Source organism: Kogia breviceps, chromosome 14, assembly GCF_026419965.1.
Source record: "Kogia breviceps isolate mKogBre1 chromosome 14, mKogBre1 haplotype 1, whole genome shotgun sequence".
NCBI classification, from domain to species: domain Eukaryota; kingdom Metazoa; phylum Chordata; class Mammalia; order Artiodactyla; family Physeteridae; genus Kogia; species Kogia breviceps.
In genome coordinates, this window is record NC_081323.1 from 85,190,156 (window position 1) to 85,210,766 (window position 20,611).

The window sequence follows — 20,611 nt, forward strand, 5'->3', positions numbered from 1 at the left end:
GCAAATTATTTTTGACCTAGAGATGCAGATAATTTCTTCTGGTAGAAAAAAAACCCAAATCAAAGCTAGAGGTTGCAGTATTATTGCCGCATAGGACATGAACCAGTTTTGCATCTATCTCAGCAGAGTTACTGAAACATTCCTTTCCCGACTGGCTATGTAAATCTCGGCCCCCTCAGGTGCTTTTCAAAGGCAGTTTTACCATTTTTCTGGTTCCCTCATTAGTGACACGTGTTCGCGTCACGTTAGTTGGCAGGTCATGTTTGAAAATTGTGTTTTGTCGGTATTACTGCTTCTCCCACTGATCTCACGGGGTGACTGAGAGAACTGATATGAAAATGTTTTGGAAGTGTTCCCTGTTTTACACTGTAAAGATGTTACTTGGAGCACTCAGTGGATGGAAGAAAATCTTCTCGTCTCGTCACAGGGGATGTGGGTTTTCCGAGGTCAAGGAAGCTCTGGGAGGGCACCCAGGTACTCTTTCAGTTTCCTTGAGGATCCCCGCTCCTTTCCACGCGCTGTTCCTTAGGAAGCTGCGGGGAGGGGAGAGCTCACCTTGGAGGCGAGTCCTGATGGCGTTGATTTCCGCCTGGTTCCGCTCCAGCTCAGCCACCTTGGCATTGGCCTCTGATAAGTTATCTTCCAGCTTTCGGACGTGGGCCTCGGCGTTCATCTGCTCAGGGAGAACGAACCCAGTGGGGAAATGGGGAGGCCCGGGCCAGGCCCTCCCTGCTTCCCCAACTGCGCTGCCCTAGTGCAGCCTCCCGGGCCACCTACCTCATCCTTCCTAGAACATCCCTGTTTCAGAAACCTCCAGTGGCTCACCATTTTCTATCAACGTAAGCCCAGAGCCTTTGGGTTGGCACACAGCCCCTCACTTTGGGGCCCCTGCTGACCTCACCCGATAGGAAAATGCCGGGAGCCAGTTAATTTAAGGAAAAATACCAGCATTAGAGCAGGCGTCTGCAGATAAAACAGGAACTACGAAGATGCCTCGTGAGTGTCTGAAGTTTGGAGACACTAGTTGGCTGGGACCTGGACCCCCAAAGCATCATCCCTGCTCACCTTTGGAGCACCACCCGCCACTTCCCTTGTGTCACAAGAAGACCCTTCCTGTGGCAGGGGCTGGATAAATGCATGTTGAGTGGCTTAATTTTACTTTAATTGTACTTAATTTTCTTTCTTGCCACGTATCATTTTTTCATCGTGGCAATGATTGTTTCTCCTACTAAGTCTCCAACTCCTGGAGGATATAGTCATACTAATGTCATGATGATCCTAATAGCTCACAGTTATTGAGCTTTTCTTACGTGCCAGGAGCTGTCGTAGCCCTAACAACAGCACTATGAGGTGGGGATTATCATTACTCCCCATTTTACAGATGGGGAAACCGAGGCACGGTTAGGTTGCGCACCTTGGCCGAGCTTATACACACAGCCGGTGGGGTCTGTGACGGGTCCATCTTGGTTCCCTTCACAGCATCTAGAATGGGCCTCGGGCCTGTCGGGGGGCTCGGGGGATATTATTCGTGAAGGCTCTGCGGGGTGTCCCCCCTCACCTTGGACTTCTGTATGGTCTCCACACTGGCGTTGAGGTCGTCGATCTCGGCCTTCATGACCTGCTTGTCCTTCTCCAGCTTGGACTTGACCCTCTGCAGGTTCTCTACGTGCTCGGCCAGCTCAGCCATGGAGTCTGTGTGCTTCTTGCGCAGCGTGGAGGCTGTTGCCTCGCTCTGCAAGGCCACCTCCTCCAGCTCCCGCCGCAGCTTCAGCAGCTCGGCCTCTCGCTTGCGGTTCTGCTCGACCTGGGGCGGAGTAGAAGCGGGGCTTGTGGGCTGGCCGGTGCTGGCCTCCCTGGGGCATTCAGTCCAAACCCCACCCGCAGCCACTGAACCGAGGAGCCCCAGAAGAAAGTGGACTGAGCGAGCCCCCTCTTGCCTGTTCTTTATCATTCATTGGTTTCTCCTCAAGGGAGCCCCGGGAATTCAGCAAGAACTAACTGGTCCTTATCCAGGCAGGCAGGCAGGAATCGGGGTTCCTGGACACCCCGAGGATGGTACCTGAGCAGACGTGGCTCCCCCAGCCTCTTCCAGCCTGTCACTGAGGTCTTCGAGGTCTCGGGACAGGTCACTGCGTTGTTTCTCCACCTGGGGGGAGATGGGATGACACTGACCTTGGCCATCCAAGAGCCCCTGTTTCTCTGGTAAGGATTGTGATGACCGCGTGGCATCTGTGAGGCCAGGGGCCTGCGCTTGGGGAGCTCTGCCCTCTGCCCGTCACCCCCCCACACTCAGCAGAGGATGCTGTCTGTCCTCTTCCCTGCACTGCGGGGGGCCTCAGTACCCATCCTGCCCCCCGGCCCAGCTGGGCTGAAGCTGGAGGTAGGTGTGTTACGATCCATCTCCCTACAGGATCCCTGCCCTCCAGCCTCCCTCCTCTCCTGGCTCTTCCTTTCGCACCTTTGTACCTGTGCACATAAGTGCTGTTTGATTCCCTTCGCCTGCAAACTCCTCCCTGCCTCAGCCTGTTGAACGCAACCTTCCAGTCCCCAGGCTAACGTTGCCCACTCTCCTTGGACCACACAACAAAGAGCATCTGTGCCTCTTACGTCGTCATTAATCGGCACGTGTAGCACAGTGCCTGGCACACAGTAGGTGCTCAAGAAACAATGAGGCCTTTCCACCCAGAACCCCATCCTCCTCTCTACTGGTTTCCCAACAGGAGTTTCTGCTCGTGGTTGGATTGTGGCTTCGCTGGGTCCTTTGCCTCAGGAAAGGAGGCAGGAAGCATAGACGCATCTCACTTACCTTGGCTCTCATTGCCCTCTCAGCCTCCAGCTCTTCCTCCAGCTCCTCGATTCGGGCCTAGCAGGCAAATAAGCAGACAGAGCAGGGCATTTCTCTCTCCTGGGTGAAGTTAGAGACCCACCCACTGGCCTTTTAGAATGAAAATGATGGAAGGCAGCTAAGTGTATGCGGGACGCTGTCAAAAGCAGAGGGAATCGGGGCACAGAGAGTGTGTGCAATGGCCCTGAGGCAGGAGGGAGGCTGGGGGGGGGTGAGGCCCCACAAGGGGCCGGAGGGGCTGGACGGAATGCTGGGGGAACGATGGGTGACGAGCCAGGGAGGGAGCAGGGGCTATTGTGGAGGGCCCTGTGGCCACTGTGGGGACTTGGAATTTATCCCAGCATGAGGTGGACATGAGTCAGTCTCCAAGGACTCTGTGGCAGCAGCAGATCAGCTGATGTGAGCAAAGGCACAGGCCAGTGCATTTCAAAAGAGGATCTGGGTCTCCTCCATCCGGCACAGACAGACCTGGTGTTCCTTTAGTTTCCGCTGCAGCGTGGAGTTCAGAGACTGCTCGTCCTCGTATTTAGAGTTGACAGAATTGATTTCCATATCTCTCCTGCAAGAGAAAGTTTGACCTCCTGAGGAAAAGCTCTGAGGCTAGACCAGCAAGCTGGCACGGGAATGGAGCTGGGGCTGCCAGGGGAGACCTTGACCCTGCTGAGACCCACTCAGCCCTGACCTCTGGCCTTCTCACCCTACAGATGAGTTGCCCTACAGAGCCCCAGGGTCTGCTCCACTGGTTTTTCACTCACTCATTCATTCATTTGTGCATTTATTAATTTGCCTTCAATTTATTGAGTCCCTCCTGGTGCCAGACATTGTCGGGGGTTCCAAGGACACATCAGTGAACAAAACGGACAGAAGTCACTGCTCTGGTGCAGCTTACGGTCTAGGGGCTCCAGAATCACACAGATGCTTGGCCTTTTTAGGGAAAACGTTCCTCCAAAAACTTTCTGCAAAAGGCTGTCTCCTCCTGATGTGAGTTCCATGTGTCAAGAGCCACGTGTGAGAGCTAAGATGCCAGAGACCAAGCAGATGGGGAGGATGGGCAGGGTCACCCACACCTTCTGGGTGTGCCTCCCAAGAAATGTGCTGAGAGGCAGATTTAGCTGCACACACCCTCTTGGCAGCCTGTGGTGCTTTAGAATTGCCCTAGCAAAATGTACTTCAAAATGTACTAGCATTGTCCAGGGGACTTCCCTGGTGGCACAGTGGATGAGGCTCTGTGCTTCCAATGCAGGGGGCCCAGGTTTGATCCCTGGTGAGGGAACTAGATCCCACATGCATGCCGCAACTAAGAGTTTGCATACCACAACTAAGGAGACCATGTCCACAACTAAGGAGCCCACCTGTCACAGCTAAGACCCGGCGCAACCATATAAATAAATATTTTTTAAAAAGATGCATTGTCCGAATTCTGCCCCCTAAAAGCTTTCCTTATCTCCATCCCTTCAGCCTCTTACTCGGTTCTGGTTTATGCTTGGACTATTGCAGTAGTTGTCTTCCTGCTTTCTCCACCCCACACGTCCTCCATGTTATTACCAGGGTGGTATTGCTAACATACCCCCTCAACTCCTTGTGATCTTTGAGAGCCCAATTTGCAGGTTTCTGCAAAGATTCCCTGACCTCTGGGGTGGGTGCATTGCTTAGTACCTGTGTCCTTTCCAGCTCCCAGCAGGCCCTGTGTGAGGCTGGGAGCTCCCTGAGAACAGGGAAGCACCTGCTCCTCCCTCCCTAATCCTCCGAGCTGAGCACAGTGCCTGGTACAGACCAGGTGCAGAGGACATGCATTGATACACATGAAGCCCTCAGCAGAGTACCTGGCGCCGGGTGCCATCCAGGAAGTGCTAGATATTGCTAACACTGCTACGGGCAAAATGAAAGACTGCGTACTTTTTCACCATCTCCTCAAGATCTAGCTTGGACCGCTCCATCTCATTGAGATTGTCAATGGTCATCTTCAAGTCACTCTCAGCTTTCCGGCGAGCTTTTTCCACTTCCGCCCGAATTTTCTTTTCCTGTTCCCAGTTATCTTCCAGCTGCGGAGACAAAAAATACAAAAGAAAGCAGGGTGTGCGTGTTGGTGGGGGGGGCGGTGTTGTCTGAGGCCAGAATGCAATAAAGGACCAGACTGGGCCTGGTTCCTTAGCTGTGGCATCAGAAAGGGCTTCACTTCCCAGTTCCCCAAAATGTATCTGAGGCCCCTGTGCCCTGGGACAGACCTGACCGTCGAGCTATAGAATCAGACCCGACGACGGGCCATTACCTCGTGGATCTGGGTGCTAAGCTTGCTGTTGTTCTTGGTCAGATGGTTCACCTTGTCCTCCTCGGCTTGCAGGTCGTCCAGCGTTTTCTGGAAGGAAAGATACACGTGTGTCCTGTGAGGCAGGCGGGAGCAGCTGAACAGATCTGGTTCTCTGCCATCACTTCCGAGCTGAGTTGACGATGTCAGTGATCAGTTACAGAGCACCTGCTCCTGGGTGGTGGGTGAGGCCACGGCACACTGATCACCCGTCAGCCACAGGTGGGCCCCTAGGGGTCAGTTGGGGGCTCTGGTTCTCCACGCGGCATATAGGAAATCGGGGGGTGGGGTGGTGCTTTTGGTTGTCACAATGATTGGGGGCCTCACTGGTACTTTGCGGGTGCTTCCAGGGACGCTGGACATCTGGCCTTGCTCTGGATAATGGGTGCCGTGAAGAATAATTCTACAGTTCACACGCTTGCTGTCCCATCCAGACGTTCATGTAAGTAAACAACTATTTATACTTTTCTGAACCTAGAACCCAGTACCTCTTCACACATGACTCAACATTTTTTCATTTAGTATACACTACAGTTTTAAAGAATGATCTACCATGAAAACTAAGAGAAGATTTACTGCTTGTTGTTAAAAATCTCCCTGAGAATTATTCACTGCTTTGTAAAATTTCATCACTGGTAGCAACCGCACTTGGCTACCTGAGTCGCCAACACCCCCTCGGGTGCCCGTCTACAGCCGTCAAAGACGGGCTTGGGCAGGCAGCCCTCCTAGATCTGCCTGAGCTTTTACACTTTGACAGCCCCATTATTTATTATAAATTATTTTCTTTCATTTCTCCTTTTATATGGAAGGGCACTCTTGATTTTTCTGAAGTTATATGTTAGTTACATTGTTGTAATTTTCAACTCAGGATAGTAAGGGGGCGTTCCAAAATATAGTTGATTCTCATTATCCATGAATTATCTATTTGCCAGTTTACCTACTCGCTAAAATTTATTTGTAATCCCCGAGTCGATACTCATGGTGCCTTCGTGGTCGTTCGTGGACATGCGAAGCAGGGCATGTTCCCAGCTGAGGTCGGATAAATGATGCTCTGTCTCCTTGGTTCGGCTCAGACTGCAAACACGTGTCCTTTTCCCAGTCTGTGTAGTGCCATGTTTTCTACATGTCAGTGCTCTTTGTTGGTGATTTCACTGCTTACAGTGGCACGAGGCAGTTCTGCAGTGCTGTCTGGCGTTCCTGACGCCAGAAGGCAGTGATGTGCCTTGCAGAGAAAATCTGTGTGTTGGATGAGCTTCATTCAGGCCTGAGACACAGGGGCTGTTGACCGTGAGTTCAATGTCAAGGTATCACCAATACGTACTAAACAAGGTGTTTTTCAACAGAAGTACACATAAAACAAGATAATGTATTGATCACCACCATATGTATGATGTATTGATGGGTTGACGGAAACGCTGGGACTAGAGGCTCACGGGAACATAACCCTGTATTTCCCCGAGCGTAAAGGTTCAGTACTTGCTAATTCGGTGACTCTATAGAACATCGCTTCCTCGAATAATGAGAACTGAGTGTATTTGCTGTAACAGGGGGCTCTGGGTTTGATATGATGGGGAGTCACAGTCTAAGGGAGGTGTTTCCAGAGGCGACAGAGAAGTGTGCTCGGGGGACATATTGTAGATTCATGATGTCAGCAGACACAGAGATGAGGGCCCACTGTCTAGTTCTGGGCTTCAGTTTGCTCCTGGCACCTGTGTCTAGGCTGGGAGGTGCTGCACGCCGTGTCAGCACTGGTGGGCGGTCAGAGTTTGGCTCCACACTCAGGAGCAACTGAAACAGTCGGGTGGCCCCTCATGACCTCAGGAGCTCATGCCTGTGGTTGCCGCAACGAAGCAGGGCTCCCTGGTGCTTTAGAGCTCACAGGGCTCTTCCGTATGCCCACTTCATCTTTATGACTCTGGGAGCGGCCCCCCCAGGGTGCCTGGACCATTCTGACGCGTGCCCGCTGTCCCCTTTCACCCTGAAACCTGTCCTAGTTTGGGCGATAAATGACATGTTCACCCCACTTAACAACAAACCTGGCAGGAAGGTGGCAAGTGACTGTGTCCGCTTCACCGATGAGGGCGTTGTGACTTACGGAGACTCTGTGACCCCCCCAAGGGCCCCGGCTGAGGGCGGCAAAGCCAGGGTTCGAATGAGGGTCTCCCGTCCCCGGGCTCCATTTGCTCCGCCAAGAGGAGAAGTGGCCGGTGCCTACCTGGTGCAGCTCCTCCAGGGCCCTCTTCTCCTTCTGGAGCTTGGCGATAGAGTCTTCTCGAAGCGAGAGGTCCCCAGTCAGGGTGCGGACCTTGTGATCCAGGGCCTGGAGATGGGGCGGCGGCAGGGGAGAGGCTGGACTTTAAGGCTGGGACCACCCTCGGGGAGAAGGGGAGGGGAGCGCTTGCCCCGAGAGAGGGTTCTCAGCTTGGCTGCGGCCCAGAGCCACCTGGGAGCCTAAGAGATACCAATGCCCGGGGCACAGCCCAGCCAACCAAATCAGAATCTTGGGGGCAGAGAGAACACCGTCCAGCCTTGGCTACTCAGAGCCTGGTCCTTGGACGGCAGCCGTGCCTTCGCCGGGGACTGTGTTGGAAGTACAGCCCCTGGGCCCCTCAGGACCTGCTGGCCCAGAGCCTGCGTCTTATTGAGGTCCCCGTGGTTCGAGTGCACATCAAAGCTGCAGACGCCCCGGTTTAGGCAGCGTCCACCTCCCCCTGCTCAGGGACCCCACCCACTGTGAGATAGGAAGGGGGCCTGGGACCAAGGGCCAGCCAGACGGTACCAGGAGTCAGGGAGCCACTTGGAGAGGCAGCAGCTGCTTGTTTGGGCAGAAATCCAACAGCTGAAGGTGACCCCACCTTACAATACGGTTGCTGCTTCTGGGAAGGGGGAGGGGTGGACATGGTGCTGCAGAAGAATGTTCTGTGAGGGGCCCCAGGGACGCTGAGGCTGAGTGGGCAGAAGGCCAGGCAGATGCCCAGGAATCCCAGGCACGAGGAGAACCAGCCAGGCCCGGCGTCCCCACGAGGGGAACAGCTCTCAGCTCCCCGGGTCAGCTGCTCTGTCCAAACAACGGACGTGTGCTCTGTCGGCTCTGTCCGACATTGTAGCACTTGCCGCGAGCGGCTCCTGAGCCCTCCACATGCGGCCAGGTTGACCGAGGAACGACATTTGAAATTGTCCTGAATTAAGTTAAAATAGCTGCATGGGGCTCTGGGTGTGACCCCTGCAGGGTGGCGGGCCGGGGGTTCCCTGGCCCTGGGAGGAGCAGGGTCTGGCCCAGGGGCCTCCCCACCTGCTTCTCCTTCTCCGTCTTGGCCAGCGTGGTCTCCAGGCCCTCCAGGTCCCGCTTGAGGTCGCTGAGCTCCCCCTCCAGCTTGCGCTTGGTGGCGCTCAGCGAGGCCGACGTGCCCTCCTCCTCCTCCAGCCTCTCCCGCATGTCGGACATCTGGCTCTCCAGCTCCATCTTGGTCTTCATCATCTGGGTCAGGCGCTCCTCCGCATCTATCAGGTTCTCTTGCTCCTGGTGGAAGAAAGAGAGTATTGGTCACAGGCGGGGGCCGGGCACCTGCAGGGGAGCGTGCTGACGGATAGGCCTCGGGCTGATGGGCCCCCAGCGAACGTGTCCTGGGGGCTGGACAGGGACTGGCATTCTCTGGGCTGCTTGGTGACGAAGCCTCGTCCAGGGCTGTGGTCCCCAGACCAGCAGCAGCCCCGTCACCTGCGAGCCGGGTAGAATGCAAAACCTCAGGCCCCACCTGGGACCTGTTCATCTGAATCTGCTTTGTAACGCGATCCCAGGTGATCAGATGCACCTTAAGGTGTTAGCAGAGTGGTCTAGGAGAAGTCTGGGCCACTCAGGCAGGACGCCTCTGTCCGTTCAGGCTCTGCCATCCCGTCCACTGAGCCCACGTGGGCCTATGCATCCGCCACCGTGGAGGGGCGTGTCCACCCAGATAACCCCCAGCCTCGATTTAGCACCCTCTTGTCAACAAACCATTTCCTGTCCCTGGTTTCTCCTTATAGCAGCACCGAGAAGCAAGCCAGACGGGTGTTATCTATAAGCAAGGGTTCTGAGACGAGGGGACCGATGTGCAGTGCAGAGGGGGTGGAGCTCTCAAAAGTCACACAGGCAGTAAGTGGCGGAGGAGGGACAGCCGGGGTGTCCACTGGGGTGTCCCTGAGATGGGGTCAGTGGTGTAAGACAAAAACTGGCCATGGAGTCAGAAGACCAGACCAGCTAGATGACTTTTGGTTCGTGGCATAAATTGACTAAAATTCAGTTCTCTGCAAAATAAGGGAAATGAGGCATAAAGGGATGGAGCACACGGAGGCGCTTCTATAGATGGAAGATTCTTTTATCCTTGTATTCACCTCGGCCTCAGCCTCCCCAGACATAAAAGGAGGGGCCTAGCCTGGGCAACGTCTCAGGGGTGTGGAAGGGATGGGAGAAAAGAGGTCAGAGACAGCTTGGGGAAAACGGATAGCTAACGCAAGTGCCGACACTGTCCCGGCTGAGGAGACACGGCTGTGACAGAGCACGAATGACCAAGATGGGACTGGACCCCTCCCAGTCGTGGGTCTTCTACTGACCAGCTTGGGACCTTGATCAGATCTCTAAAGGTCGGTCAAGTGGAGTTTCCGACCCTGAAGATACGCATGAAAATCGGGAGTCTTTTGAGGTGGGGGTGAAGCTCGAATCAGAGAACGAAGGGCCCTTGTAAACCAGAAGGGGTCACGGCGGTGAACCCTCATCGTACTGGGAGTCGGGCTCCCCACAGAAACTAGGTCACGTGTTCTCCCCTCTGTGTTTGCACTTGATGGGCGAGGAAAAGGAAGCAGGGAAAAGAGGGCCAGTTCCCTAGGTCCCCAGGGAGCCAGGCTCACCCCAGAGGTGCTCCTCCCACCACCTCGTGGCCCCCATGTCTGGACAGTCCCCCAGGCCCGGCATGTACTGTATGTGTGTGTGCCCAGCCTGCTGCTGTGGGCAAACAGGAATTTGATGGAGACTTTTTGGTAGTTGGGTCCAGGGTGACATGGCAATAAAAGAAAGAGAAGGCTGGGGATTCCCCAACGTCTGGAAGGACACAGCTTCTTGGAAGCCCACTCTCCCTCCTTCTCTGGGTCTGACTCTTGCCAAGGCCGCTGCCCCCAGGGCCCCACATACTGCCTGCAGCTGGATGCTGAGGTCATTCTTCTCCTGGCTGAGCATGGCCGTCTTCTCCTCCAGATCCTTGATCTTGCTTAGCAGCTCCTGCGTCTTGGCCATGGCGTTCCTCAGCTCCTCCTCCTTGGCCTTCATCTCCTCCTCTTGCCGAGCCACATTCAGGAGTGGCTTGACCTGGGTGGTGAACAACACTGCAGAGGGTGAAGGGGATGGGCTTTGCCAGGGGGGCTAGGTGGTGGGCTGCTTCGCCTTCAGCCAGGACTAGGCGCTCCTCTTCTGCACCCACAGCACCTGTCTGGACCCCTCTGTGCATTTGGCGCTTCTCATGCCGCAAGAGCGCCTGGGTCCACTGGGTCCTCTGCCCTGCTGGAGCACGCGCCCTGCCCTCTGTCCCTCCCCATCTCCCTCCTGCCCTCGGTGTCTCTACAGCACCAAGCAGAGCAGGCGGGACAGGCCCTCGGGGTATTTCCTGATCTATGGATACATTATTCGGGAGCGCAAACACCATGGGATTTGGGGGAAGAAATCGCCTCTCTTTAAAGATGACAGATAAACCTGTCATCACCAGCCTGGTCTGCGGGGATCTGGGATACTGCAGTGCAAAATTTGCATAAAAAGGTACAGTAAGCATTACTTGCAACCGTGTTACACTTTTTATCCAGTGAAAGCCTCCCCCAAGGTGTTGTTTTTTTCCATTGATTCAGCCTATCTGACTTAGTTAAATAAGATTAGAGCTCACCGAACACGCTAAGAGTAAAGGATTTTAACTTAATTTTATGTTTTTATTCATTGGAACAGGATCTTGCTCCGCGATGTTTAATTGGTGAAGTTTTACTTTCTGCTAAAGAGCAGAGAAGTTTCTAGGCTCTGTCTCCTTGTCATCTGTGGTCACTTATGTCTGGCTTGGGAGGAATCTTAAAGGCCGTCGGTCTGGGGCTTCCCAAAGGGTAATACATACACTGAGGGGGCAGGTGAGATGGATTCCACCTTTGCACGGAAACCTTTTGACTTTCATTGTTACATAGTTACTTTAAAAATAATTTTGAAAAGTAAGAGTTTAATACGTGATTTTGAAAAATAATAATTTTTAAAAGTGAAAAGAACTCGTGAAATCCACAGTTTTGTGCATAACGTTTGCTTAGGATGAGACAGGTAAGGATGTGAAGTTTCCTTTTATAATAAAAATTTCAAAATAAAAAAGTGAGTTGATGTAAAGACAGAAGGTCAGTCATAGAACAGGTGGGGAAAGTGCCATACTGACTAAATTTGAGAAGTGTTTGTTTAGATCCCTCTACCGTCTCAGGCCCTCCAGTGGGCCGGCCTGTGCGTGGGTACCGCTGGGGATGCAGAACTTACTATCCCTCCCTTTCAATTTGTGGTCAGCATGGATTGTTAGAAAGTTCTTACCTATGGGGAGAGGAGAGAAGCTTCTGCTTGAGCTGTCGGGGGCTCAGGGCCCCCAAAGATGACCTGGAGCCTGTGCCAACCCTCCACGTGGCTGCCCTGAACACCCCGCCCCTCAAGACAACACTGCCCTCCGGCCCCCTGAATGCGGCAGCCCTGCCCCCGGGTCCAGTGGCGTGCTTCCTTGTGACAGGGACCCCAGGTGGGACGCCATGCCCCAGCCCCACTGGAGCCTCATGCAGTAGGCTGGTTCGTGGCCTCCTGCATTTGCTGAGGGTGGCCTGGTTGCTTGAGCGCCTGCAGCCTCCCCTCGTGGCTGACTCACTCACCCCCGCTGCTGCCTCAGAACAGCCTGGGAGAAGAGAGGTCGGGTCCCATGATTTCCTAAAGTCCAGGACTTCACTGAAGGAGTTGAGAGAGGCTTCAGCACGCCCAGGGGTGAGGCGCTGCGCACCAAGCCCACTTTTGTGGGGAGGGGGCTCTCTGCATCCTAAGTGGGTTTTATTTTGAGGGATGAGTTGAAAGGTGGGAAGACACACTCTCGTTTTTCTCAGGGAGGACTCGGCCCCCGCCTGGAAGGAGGCTACACTCTTCCTCCAAGGTGCCTTCATTTTCAGACTGTCCCTGCAGCACCCCGCAGCCTCCCATCTCCAGGAGGCCCCTCCGCCCAGGACCGCGGCCCCTCCGTCCTCACCTTGTTGTAGAGCTTCCACCAGCCCCAGAAACGCAGCTCCAGGAACTTGCGTGTGTTCCGCTGGATGACCTTCAGGCCAATTCTGCAAAAAAAAAGAAAAAAAAAAAAAAAGGAAGACTCCAGCATTGCATGGGTTAAAATGAAGGCGTGGGGGGCGGGGGTGGGGGTGGGGAAGGGGGACTGGCATCCCCTATGGAATCAGTTCCTCCCGTCATCCGTTAGTCTCCAAATCCCATCCGTCTGCGGTCTCTGGAATCAGCCCTCCTTGTCCCTGACAGCTTCCTTCAACTGTCATTTGCTGAGGATCTTCTGTGCACTGAGTCCCACCACTCAGCCCCTAACTGGTGTCCCTGCCTTTGGCCGGGGTCACAGGGGGCCTGCTGGTGGATATCAGGACTTCATTACTGTTATTATTACTAATACTATGACCACAAGAGCCAGAGTCAACCACAGGGCAGCCAGGGCAGCCAGAGCTATTTTCTAATTACCATTTTAGGGAGATGGCTGAAAGACACAATTCTGCGGGCAGCGATTTGGGACGAGGATTTCTGGCTTCTAATCCTGACTCTTTCTGCATGAACCTGGCCCAGTACCTTAACCCCTCTGATCTCAGTTTCCACATCTGTAAAATGGGGGTGCTGATCCTACCACATCTCTCTCACAGCATCATCGTATGGATCAAGTAAGGGGAAGGCTGTGAAAGTGACTTGTAGACTGTAAAGAGAAGGGTTTATATTAGGTGGTCCCTGTTAGGAGTTAAATTGTGTCCCCTCCCAAAAGATACGCTGAAGTCCTAACCCCCAGAACCTGTGATTGTGATCTTATTTGGAAATAAAAGTCTTTGCAGATGGAATTAACTTAGTTCAAGATGAGGTCATATTGGAGTAGTGGGGGGGCCCCTAACCCAAGATGACTGGTGTCCTTATATAAAGAAGGAAGACCATGTGAAGACAGACACAGAAGAAGACTTTGTGAGGACAGAGGCCGAGATTGGAGAGATGCAGCCACAAGCCAAGGAGTGCCTGGGGCTACCAGGACTGGACGAGGCAAGAAAGGCTTCTCCTCTCGAGGCTTTGGAGGGAGCTTGCCTGCCAACACCTTAATTTCAGACTCCTGGCCTCCAGAATCATGGGAAAATACATTTCTATGGTTTTAAGGCACCTGGTTTGTGGTACTTTGTTCATGGCAGCCCCAGGAAACCAACAGAGGCGCCAGAGAGGATTCTTTGGGACAGCAAAGACATTGGCACCCTTCCTATCTCACTGCCCAGTGTCCCTGTTGAAGCTGAGCACTGTGTGTGTGGGGGGGAGGGGTCCCTGCTCGTTCCATGTGGATGGTGTGGCTTCAGGGGGCCTGCCCCACTGGTGCTACCTTCGTTCCAGCATCTTCTTGAACTCGACCCTCATGAGGAAACCCCGGAGCCGACACTGAAGCATCGTCATGATCTTGGCCAGACGCTCGTCCCGCATGTCCTCAAGCTTGGCCAGGACGCCTGCTCGGAAGAACACCTGGGGGAAAGACACGTGGATCTGAGAGTAGCCCCTCTGTCACCAAAGCAGCTGCTTGGTGGAGAGTTCAAAATCGAAGAACAAGAAGTTCCGACGGGTCCTTCAGAGTTCAGAGACCCTGGGAAGCAGCTGGCCCTGGCCTGGACGTCTGCACGGCAGGGCATGCCAGCCTCGGCATCTATTTCCTCTTGCTCTTGGACACTCCTATGGGCTCTAGTCCTGGCCTTGCAATTGCTAGCTGGGTCACCTTGGACATGCCTCCTCACATCTCAGGGCCTCAGTGCCTCATCTGTGAAATGGGGCTGTTGATGCCTCCCTTAGAGGGTTGCTATAAAAATTAAACGAGATAACAGGGAAAGTACTTCTGCAAACTGTGAAGCTCTGAGTAAAATGTGATAGATCGTTTGGATCTTCACTGCTACCTCTGGTGACTGCTTGGCAGCAGGGTGCCAACTGGCCTTCCTTTTTACCACTATGCAAAGCAGCCTTGGGACAGTCATGGCCCCACGGGATACAGGAGTGGGAAGAGGGGACAGTGGTCAGCAGGGGAGTTGACTTTCTAGAAAGGGGACAGAGTTTTCCCAGTGGTGCACAATTTCAGGCATCCGGCTCTGTTCTGTGAGAGGGACTCGTCCCCAGGAAAACAAGAACAGCTTTGCGATGCGTGTTAGAAAGGGCCAGAAATACCCAACCTCAGGGCAATGCGAATTAAGGTCACAAGATACCCCTCCCCCTCCCCGCAACCTGCAACACTGAAGACTTCTGATAAAACAAGTGTTGGCAAGTATGTGCATCAACGAGGGGGTGGGCGGTGAGTGAGTACAGTTTTGGAAATTGGCTGTCACTCCCTCAGCGTGTATCTCAACCCTGGCCACCCGTCATCCCCACTTGGAGGGCTTTGGGAAGATGCCGTTGCCTGGGCACAGGTGACCTCAAACAGCTTCTGGGGTGGGGAGCTCAGGCATCAGTATTCCAACCTCTCTGCCCCCACCCTCAGTCTAGATGATTCTAGTGTACAGCCAAGGTTGAAAACTTTGTTCTCGAGAAATTCTTGCATAGGGCCATGTGTGAGGATGTTGATAGCAGCATTGTTGGTAACTGAAAAAAGAAGGAGCAATCCGATTTCCAAGGCTAGGAGACAGGACAGTTGTGGCGTGGCCCTCAGAAGTCCTAGGATATGGCTGTGACCATGAACGAACGTCACATACCAGCCAGCAAGGATGAATCTTAGAAACATGATTCAGTGACAAAAGCATGTCAGATAAGAGTATATCAAGTATGATACTTTCATGAAGCTCAAAAGCAGGCAAACCTTGGGCCACGTGCACATGTGATAAAACTTTTTGAAAAGGCAAGGGTACAGTTAACATTCAGGACAAAGGTTACTCCTTGGGGTGGGGAGGAAGGAGAGGAAAGAGATGTAAAGGTGAAGTTCTGGGTTTGTAAGTGGGCTCATGGGTGATCGCAAGTGTGTTTTATAATGTACCATATTTTTATAGGCTTCTCATAGGACATGATAGAAACTTCTGGAAGTATAGAAGGAATCAGGAGACCCACACCTGGCCTCAGCCTGAAGGGCACCTTGGTTAAGTCACTCTCCTTTGGGGGAATGTGGTCTCCTCTCCTGTCCAGTGGGAGTGAAGGACCCCAAGTCCTTTCAGCGCTGGGAATCTCTGATTCTACACGTGGAGGCAGGGATTAGAGCCCCCAGGTGAATGTAAAGATGTGGATGCTTGGATACCGACAGGGAAAGGATGGAAAAAGACGCTTCTCTCCTCTACCCTCTCCCCACCAGTCACGGGGTAGAGACATTGGACTTGATATTTCCAGATTAATTGTGGTTGAGGTTTGGTCTCTGAGGAGCAACGAGGCGAGCATGTGGCCAGCGGGAAAGACCCACACGAGCCAAAGCCGGGGATGGGGCCACAGTGTACAGGCGGCAGATCATTCTGTTCTCTGTCCTGCCCCTGCCGCCGGAGCCTGCCTGGCACCGGGGAGCAAAGCAGTCCCCAGCAGCCCCGGGCCTTTACCTGGACCTGAGGAGCCCCATTCAACCCCTGAACAACAGCAAGATCAGTCTGTCTGCCCAGGGGTAGCTGTGTCAGCTACAAGTCACGTGACTTCCCGGATCCCATGACGAGGGGCCCGAGGCCTGCTCTGTCGTGCCTAGTTCTGTGAAACTGGGCACATCACCTCTATGTCTTCTCCAGGCTTTCTTAAGTTTCCCACCCACCAACAGTGGGGTGGGGGGAGGACCTGGTCTCCGAGGTTCTCTCCGGCTCAGGTATTCAGTGATTCTGTGACAAAGCCTGAGAGTTCCCATAAGTCAATTTATCTCCGCACAGCACGCCTCAGCGGTGCAGGGAGGCCAAAGCTGATGGTTCTGGCAGGTTTGAAGGCAGTATTACTATCCTGCTAGCACCAATGGCTACAAAGGAAGCTGTAGGGAGCTATGGACTCTTTCTGTTCTGTCCACCTGCGTATCCCTAAGCCTAGAACTGTGCCTGGCACGCAGGAGGCACTCCGTACGTGTTGGATGTACCTGCAGCTGGGAGCTTCCCTGGGCACCGTGCCACACCCGGCCCGTGGAGAAGCTGGGCCTGCCTGTGCCCCCCGCGAGACCAGGACGGGCAGGTGACCCACTCCAGGCTGCACAGCAGAGCCTGAGGCAAAGCCAGGGCCCCTCTTGCATCACCCTGACTGTCACGCTGGGGTGCAGTCTGGTTGGGCAGGTGTCGGTGGGCACCTCCCACCATCAGCCTGGCCCTTAAAATCCTGACAGGGCTCTGCGGGGCCAGGAAGTGGGACAGACATGGGTCCCATGAGTCAGGGTCAGGCAGCCGCTCTGAGTCAACCCTGACTCGCCTGCCAGCTCAGGGCTGGGGCTCGTGGTGTGGGTGGGCTGGGATTAGGGTGCTTCACCCCCGGACCTCGCCCACACACACACGTACCGTGGTGCCCCGGTCCAGTCCAGGACCTTGGTTCCGATCGGCTGCTTTTATTCTTAGAAATCTGTGGCCCGTGCAGTCCTAATATTCTCCTGTTTATTGAGTTCCTCTCTGTCTGAGCTAGGTTCTCACGCACGCTACTCCCAGTCCTGTGCGATTGGCTTTACCAGCCCTGATTTTTCGGAAGAGGACGCAGAGGCTCTCAGCAGCTGAGGGGCTTGGCCACCTGCTCTGCGGCTGAGCTGGAATTCACAGCCTGACACCCACCTTCCTGGGGCAAGGCCGAGTCGGAAGACCCTACCTTGGTGTGTCCGATTTTGTATTCATTCACGTCCAAGGCGATGGCCCCGAGCAGCAGCTCTGAGGCCTTCTTGTTGTCCACGAACCCCTGAGAAATCACGCTGGGGTTCAGCACTTGGTACCTGTCGGGAGAGACGATGGCAGCCCCCGTCATCCCCAAGTTGGCAGCCCAGCAAGTCTGCCCTCACGGTTATCATCGACCTGTGAGATGACTTCAAATCAGGGACTGGACTTGTTTCGCAGGGGCCCGGGCGGGCAGGGGGCGGGGCCTGACTGCAGACGCTGGGGAGTAGATGTCGGTGTGGGTCGCAAGTTCAGCGGGGAGATGGTCTCAGGAATGAAGACACCAAAATCTCTCCTTCCTGATCTTTTCCTCCAGACGGGGGAGAACCGCTTCTTTTCCTGGCCTGCCAGTAGCTCCCTTAGTCCCTCCCCAGCTAGGGACTTCAGAGGGCTTGGGCAAGATGACCTCTAGGGACCCTTCTTGCTCCATCAATCTGCGGCCCTGTGTTCTAGCAATCAGGGAGGGGGTCGAAGTAAATTCACCTCTCAGGTGGAGGTCTCAGTTTGGGTTCCCCGAGAATCAGACCTTGAGACCGGGACTCAAGTGCAAGGAGTCTCTCTGAGAGGTGGCAGAGTTGGGGAGTGGGTCAGGGAAGCCAGCCAAAGGCATGTTATCAAGCCAGTTGTCACAACAGGCCACTGGGGCTTCGGGCTGCTGGGGGACCCTTGTGTGCTGGGATCAGATCCGCCTGGCCCACGGGCGCCTGCGTGCATCTCTCCCCAACCCCACATTCAGTGACGTCACGTCGGTAGCTTGAAGTCAGCCGTGGTGGGAGTATTTATACCATGGAAATCGGTAGATATTACAAAATCAGGGCTGCTTTTGTAAAAAAAAAAAAATTTAACTCGGAGGGCCCATTGTTGAACATTTACCAACACACAGCTGTCTGAGAGCCAGTATAGAACATGCCTCAGAGTGACCTATCATCAGGGTGAGGGAGCTGAAGCATTTATATGCCAACTGGCCTTAGTCATTGGTTGAGGGCTGCTCCTGGGGAGGCATTAATTCCTGGTACTTTCAGCCTGCCAAGTAGCAAAGCAGGCTCTAGCAGCCAGAGAGAGCCCTCGGACAAAGAAACGCAGGTGCTGGCTCTTGAAAGTTGGGCCATTGTGGACTGAAGTAGACAGTGAGATAGTGTCCCTCACTGTACCCGTAGCGTGTGCTCCAATGGGACTACGTTTATCAAGAATCAACCCCTGGGGCTTCCCTGGTGGCGCAGTGGTTGAGAGTCCGCCTGCCAATGCAGGAGACACGGGTTCGTGCCCTGGTCCGGGAAGATCCCACATGCCGCGGAGCAACCAAGCCCATGAGCCATGGCCGCTAGGCCTGCGCGTCCGGAGCCTGTGCTCCGCAATGGGAGAGGCCACAACAGTGAGAGGCCCGCATACCGCAAAAAAAAAAAAGAATCAACCCCTGGAGACCGAGAACTGTACTCAGGGTATCGGGAAGACGCCACTCACCTCTGTTTGAACTCTGGGTACTGCAGCCTGTTTGGGAAGCCCTTCCTGCAAATACGGATGCCTTCCAGGACTCCATTGCAAGCCAGCTGGTGCATGATCAGGTGGGCGTCCACCACACCTGCCAAGAGGGAAGGCACAGGATGAGGAGTCACTACCCTAGGGCACCCTAGGCCACTCCTTGCCACCCGAGGAGGCTGAACTGAAGATCCAGGTCTTCAACCCTAATCTCCTCCAGTCACTGCCCAGGGGGTCCCAGGTGCCCCACAATTCAGCCGAGGCCCAAAGGCTCTCCTGAGTGTGACTTCTGTCTAGGTGGGCACCACTCTGCTTTACAAAGTAGCTAGAACGTGCTGTTTGGATGATCCACTGTTGGAGGCTCTTTCAATGCCCCGTTTTACCCCAGTCGTTCCCGGTGATGAAAAGTGGACTTAATTTGGAGTGAACCCCAACTTCACACATCCCGAGGACTTCCAGCTGGGAGACATGCCCGCATGATGTACCTGATTGCTTGAACTCATTGGGGACAATACAGCGGACAAAATGGGGGGAGGTGCTGTGGAGGGTGGCCATCAGCTTGTTCAGCTGCTCCTGGGGGTGGAGGGAAAGAAAGAGTGAAGCTCGGCGTTGGTGTTGCAGGACACCCATGCTCAGGAGAGGTATTTGTGTAGAGTTTAATTAATTTAATTACAATTACAATTCAGTGCTTTGGTCACACACACCAGCCACTTTTCAGGTACTCACTGACTACGTGCGGCTAGTGGCTATCATTACTGGACAGGATATTGGACAGTGGCTGCCGTATTGGACAGAAGAGGACATTTCCATCATCGCAGAAAGTTCTGTCAGATAGTGGTGCTCTCAGAGGTCCAGTAACTTGCCCAACGTGACATGTTTTACAGAAAGGGGGACCCTCTGAGTTCAGTGCCGGCTCATGGTAGAATCTTGCTGCTAGAAGGAACCCTAGTGCCTGTGTGGACAAATCCCTCGCCATTTTTTTTTGGTACGCGGGCCTCTCACTGTTGTGGCCTCTCCCATTGCGGAGCACAGGCTCCGGACGCGCTGGCTCAACGGCCACGGCTCACGGGCCCAGCCACTCCGCGGCATGTGGGATCTTCCCGGACCGGGGCACGAACCCGTGTCCCCTGCATCGGCAGGCGGACTCTCAACCACTGAGCCACCAGGGAAGCCCCTTCGCCATTTTTAACTTCCCTACTGGATGGTCCCTCCTCTTCCACTTGGATACGTCCAATGAGGTGGCGCCCTGTGCCTCAGGACAGCCGGATCCTTGGCAAGTATTGACATCATTCTTTGTGCAACATCTCAGCATTGGCTACATTGCTGCCCTTGGAACATGTTTCCAGCAGTGCCCAAACTTTGTGGAAGTTGTGCCCAGCCAAGAAGACCTGCCAGCGCAAGATCTTAGGCACTGATATTTCCACTTGTTATGTTGGGCAAGTCCTATCATCCTCTGGGTTTCGATCTGAAACAACGCAGTTAGACTGGACCATCTTTAAGGGTTTGTTCTGCCCTATGGTCCTGTGGTTCTGCGCCCTCTTCAGAAGGAAACGGACCCCTGAAATGAAGGAGGCAACCCTAGGCATAGAAGTGAAATCATCCTGTCCTGGGCCATGAGGTGGCAGCCAGACCACTACACCATTGGAAGGGATGGTTGGGGGCACTGGTCACAAGGTGGCCTCTGGGGCAGCCCCTACTTACCCTGTAGAAGTTGGAGACGGTCATGAAGGAGGACCCTCGTTTCTGCTTCTTGCTTCCAGCTGAAGAAGAGAGATAAACATGTTTCACATCAGTACCCAGCACAGGGGCAGGCAGCCCCATTCAGTGCTCTGTGTCAAGGATGTGCATTCTCTGGTTTTGAAAAGACTTGTCTGGGGACTAGATGAGGTGGGACCCCCACACCA

General features: G+C 54.2%; 1 protein-coding gene and 1 long non-coding RNA gene across 3 annotated transcripts in view; one reads left to right on the forward strand and one right to left on the reverse strand.

The window, feature by feature from the left end:
* Positions 1–20,611, forward strand: part of LOC131740707 (uncharacterized) — a 52,032-nt gene that overhangs the window by 27,379 nt on the left and 4,042 nt on the right. For both annotated transcript variants that reach the window (XR_010836341.1, XR_010836342.1), the window contains exons 5-6: positions 5,187–5,372; positions 5,501–5,592. This is a non-coding gene — a long non-coding RNA (uncharacterized lncRNA). The remainder of the gene's footprint in view (positions 1–5,186; positions 5,373–5,500; positions 5,593–20,611) is intronic.
* The window catches only part of LOC131740702 (myosin-16), a 57,221-nt gene that overhangs the window by 17,056 nt on the left and 19,554 nt on the right, over positions 1–20,611 (reverse strand). Inside the window, exons 15-30 of the mRNA XM_059036830.2 lie at positions 20,409–20,467; positions 19,193–19,280; positions 18,693–18,810; positions 17,170–17,290; positions 13,784–13,920; positions 12,413–12,494; positions 10,315–10,488; positions 8,443–8,670; positions 7,366–7,470; positions 5,115–5,201; positions 4,742–4,887; positions 3,314–3,404; positions 2,807–2,863; positions 2,060–2,146; positions 1,559–1,804; positions 556–673 (exon numbers count right to left, since the gene is read on the reverse strand). Coding sequence (XP_058892813.2) covers positions 556–673; positions 1,559–1,804; positions 2,060–2,146; positions 2,807–2,863; positions 3,314–3,404; positions 4,742–4,887; positions 5,115–5,201; positions 7,366–7,470; positions 8,443–8,670; positions 10,315–10,488; positions 12,413–12,494; positions 13,784–13,920; positions 17,170–17,290; positions 18,693–18,810; positions 19,193–19,280; positions 20,409–20,467 — 1,944 coding nt within the window. The remainder of the gene's footprint in view (positions 1–555; positions 674–1,558; positions 1,805–2,059; positions 2,147–2,806; positions 2,864–3,313; positions 3,405–4,741; positions 4,888–5,114; positions 5,202–7,365; positions 7,471–8,442; positions 8,671–10,314; positions 10,489–12,412; positions 12,495–13,783; positions 13,921–17,169; positions 17,291–18,692; positions 18,811–19,192; positions 19,281–20,408; positions 20,468–20,611) is intronic.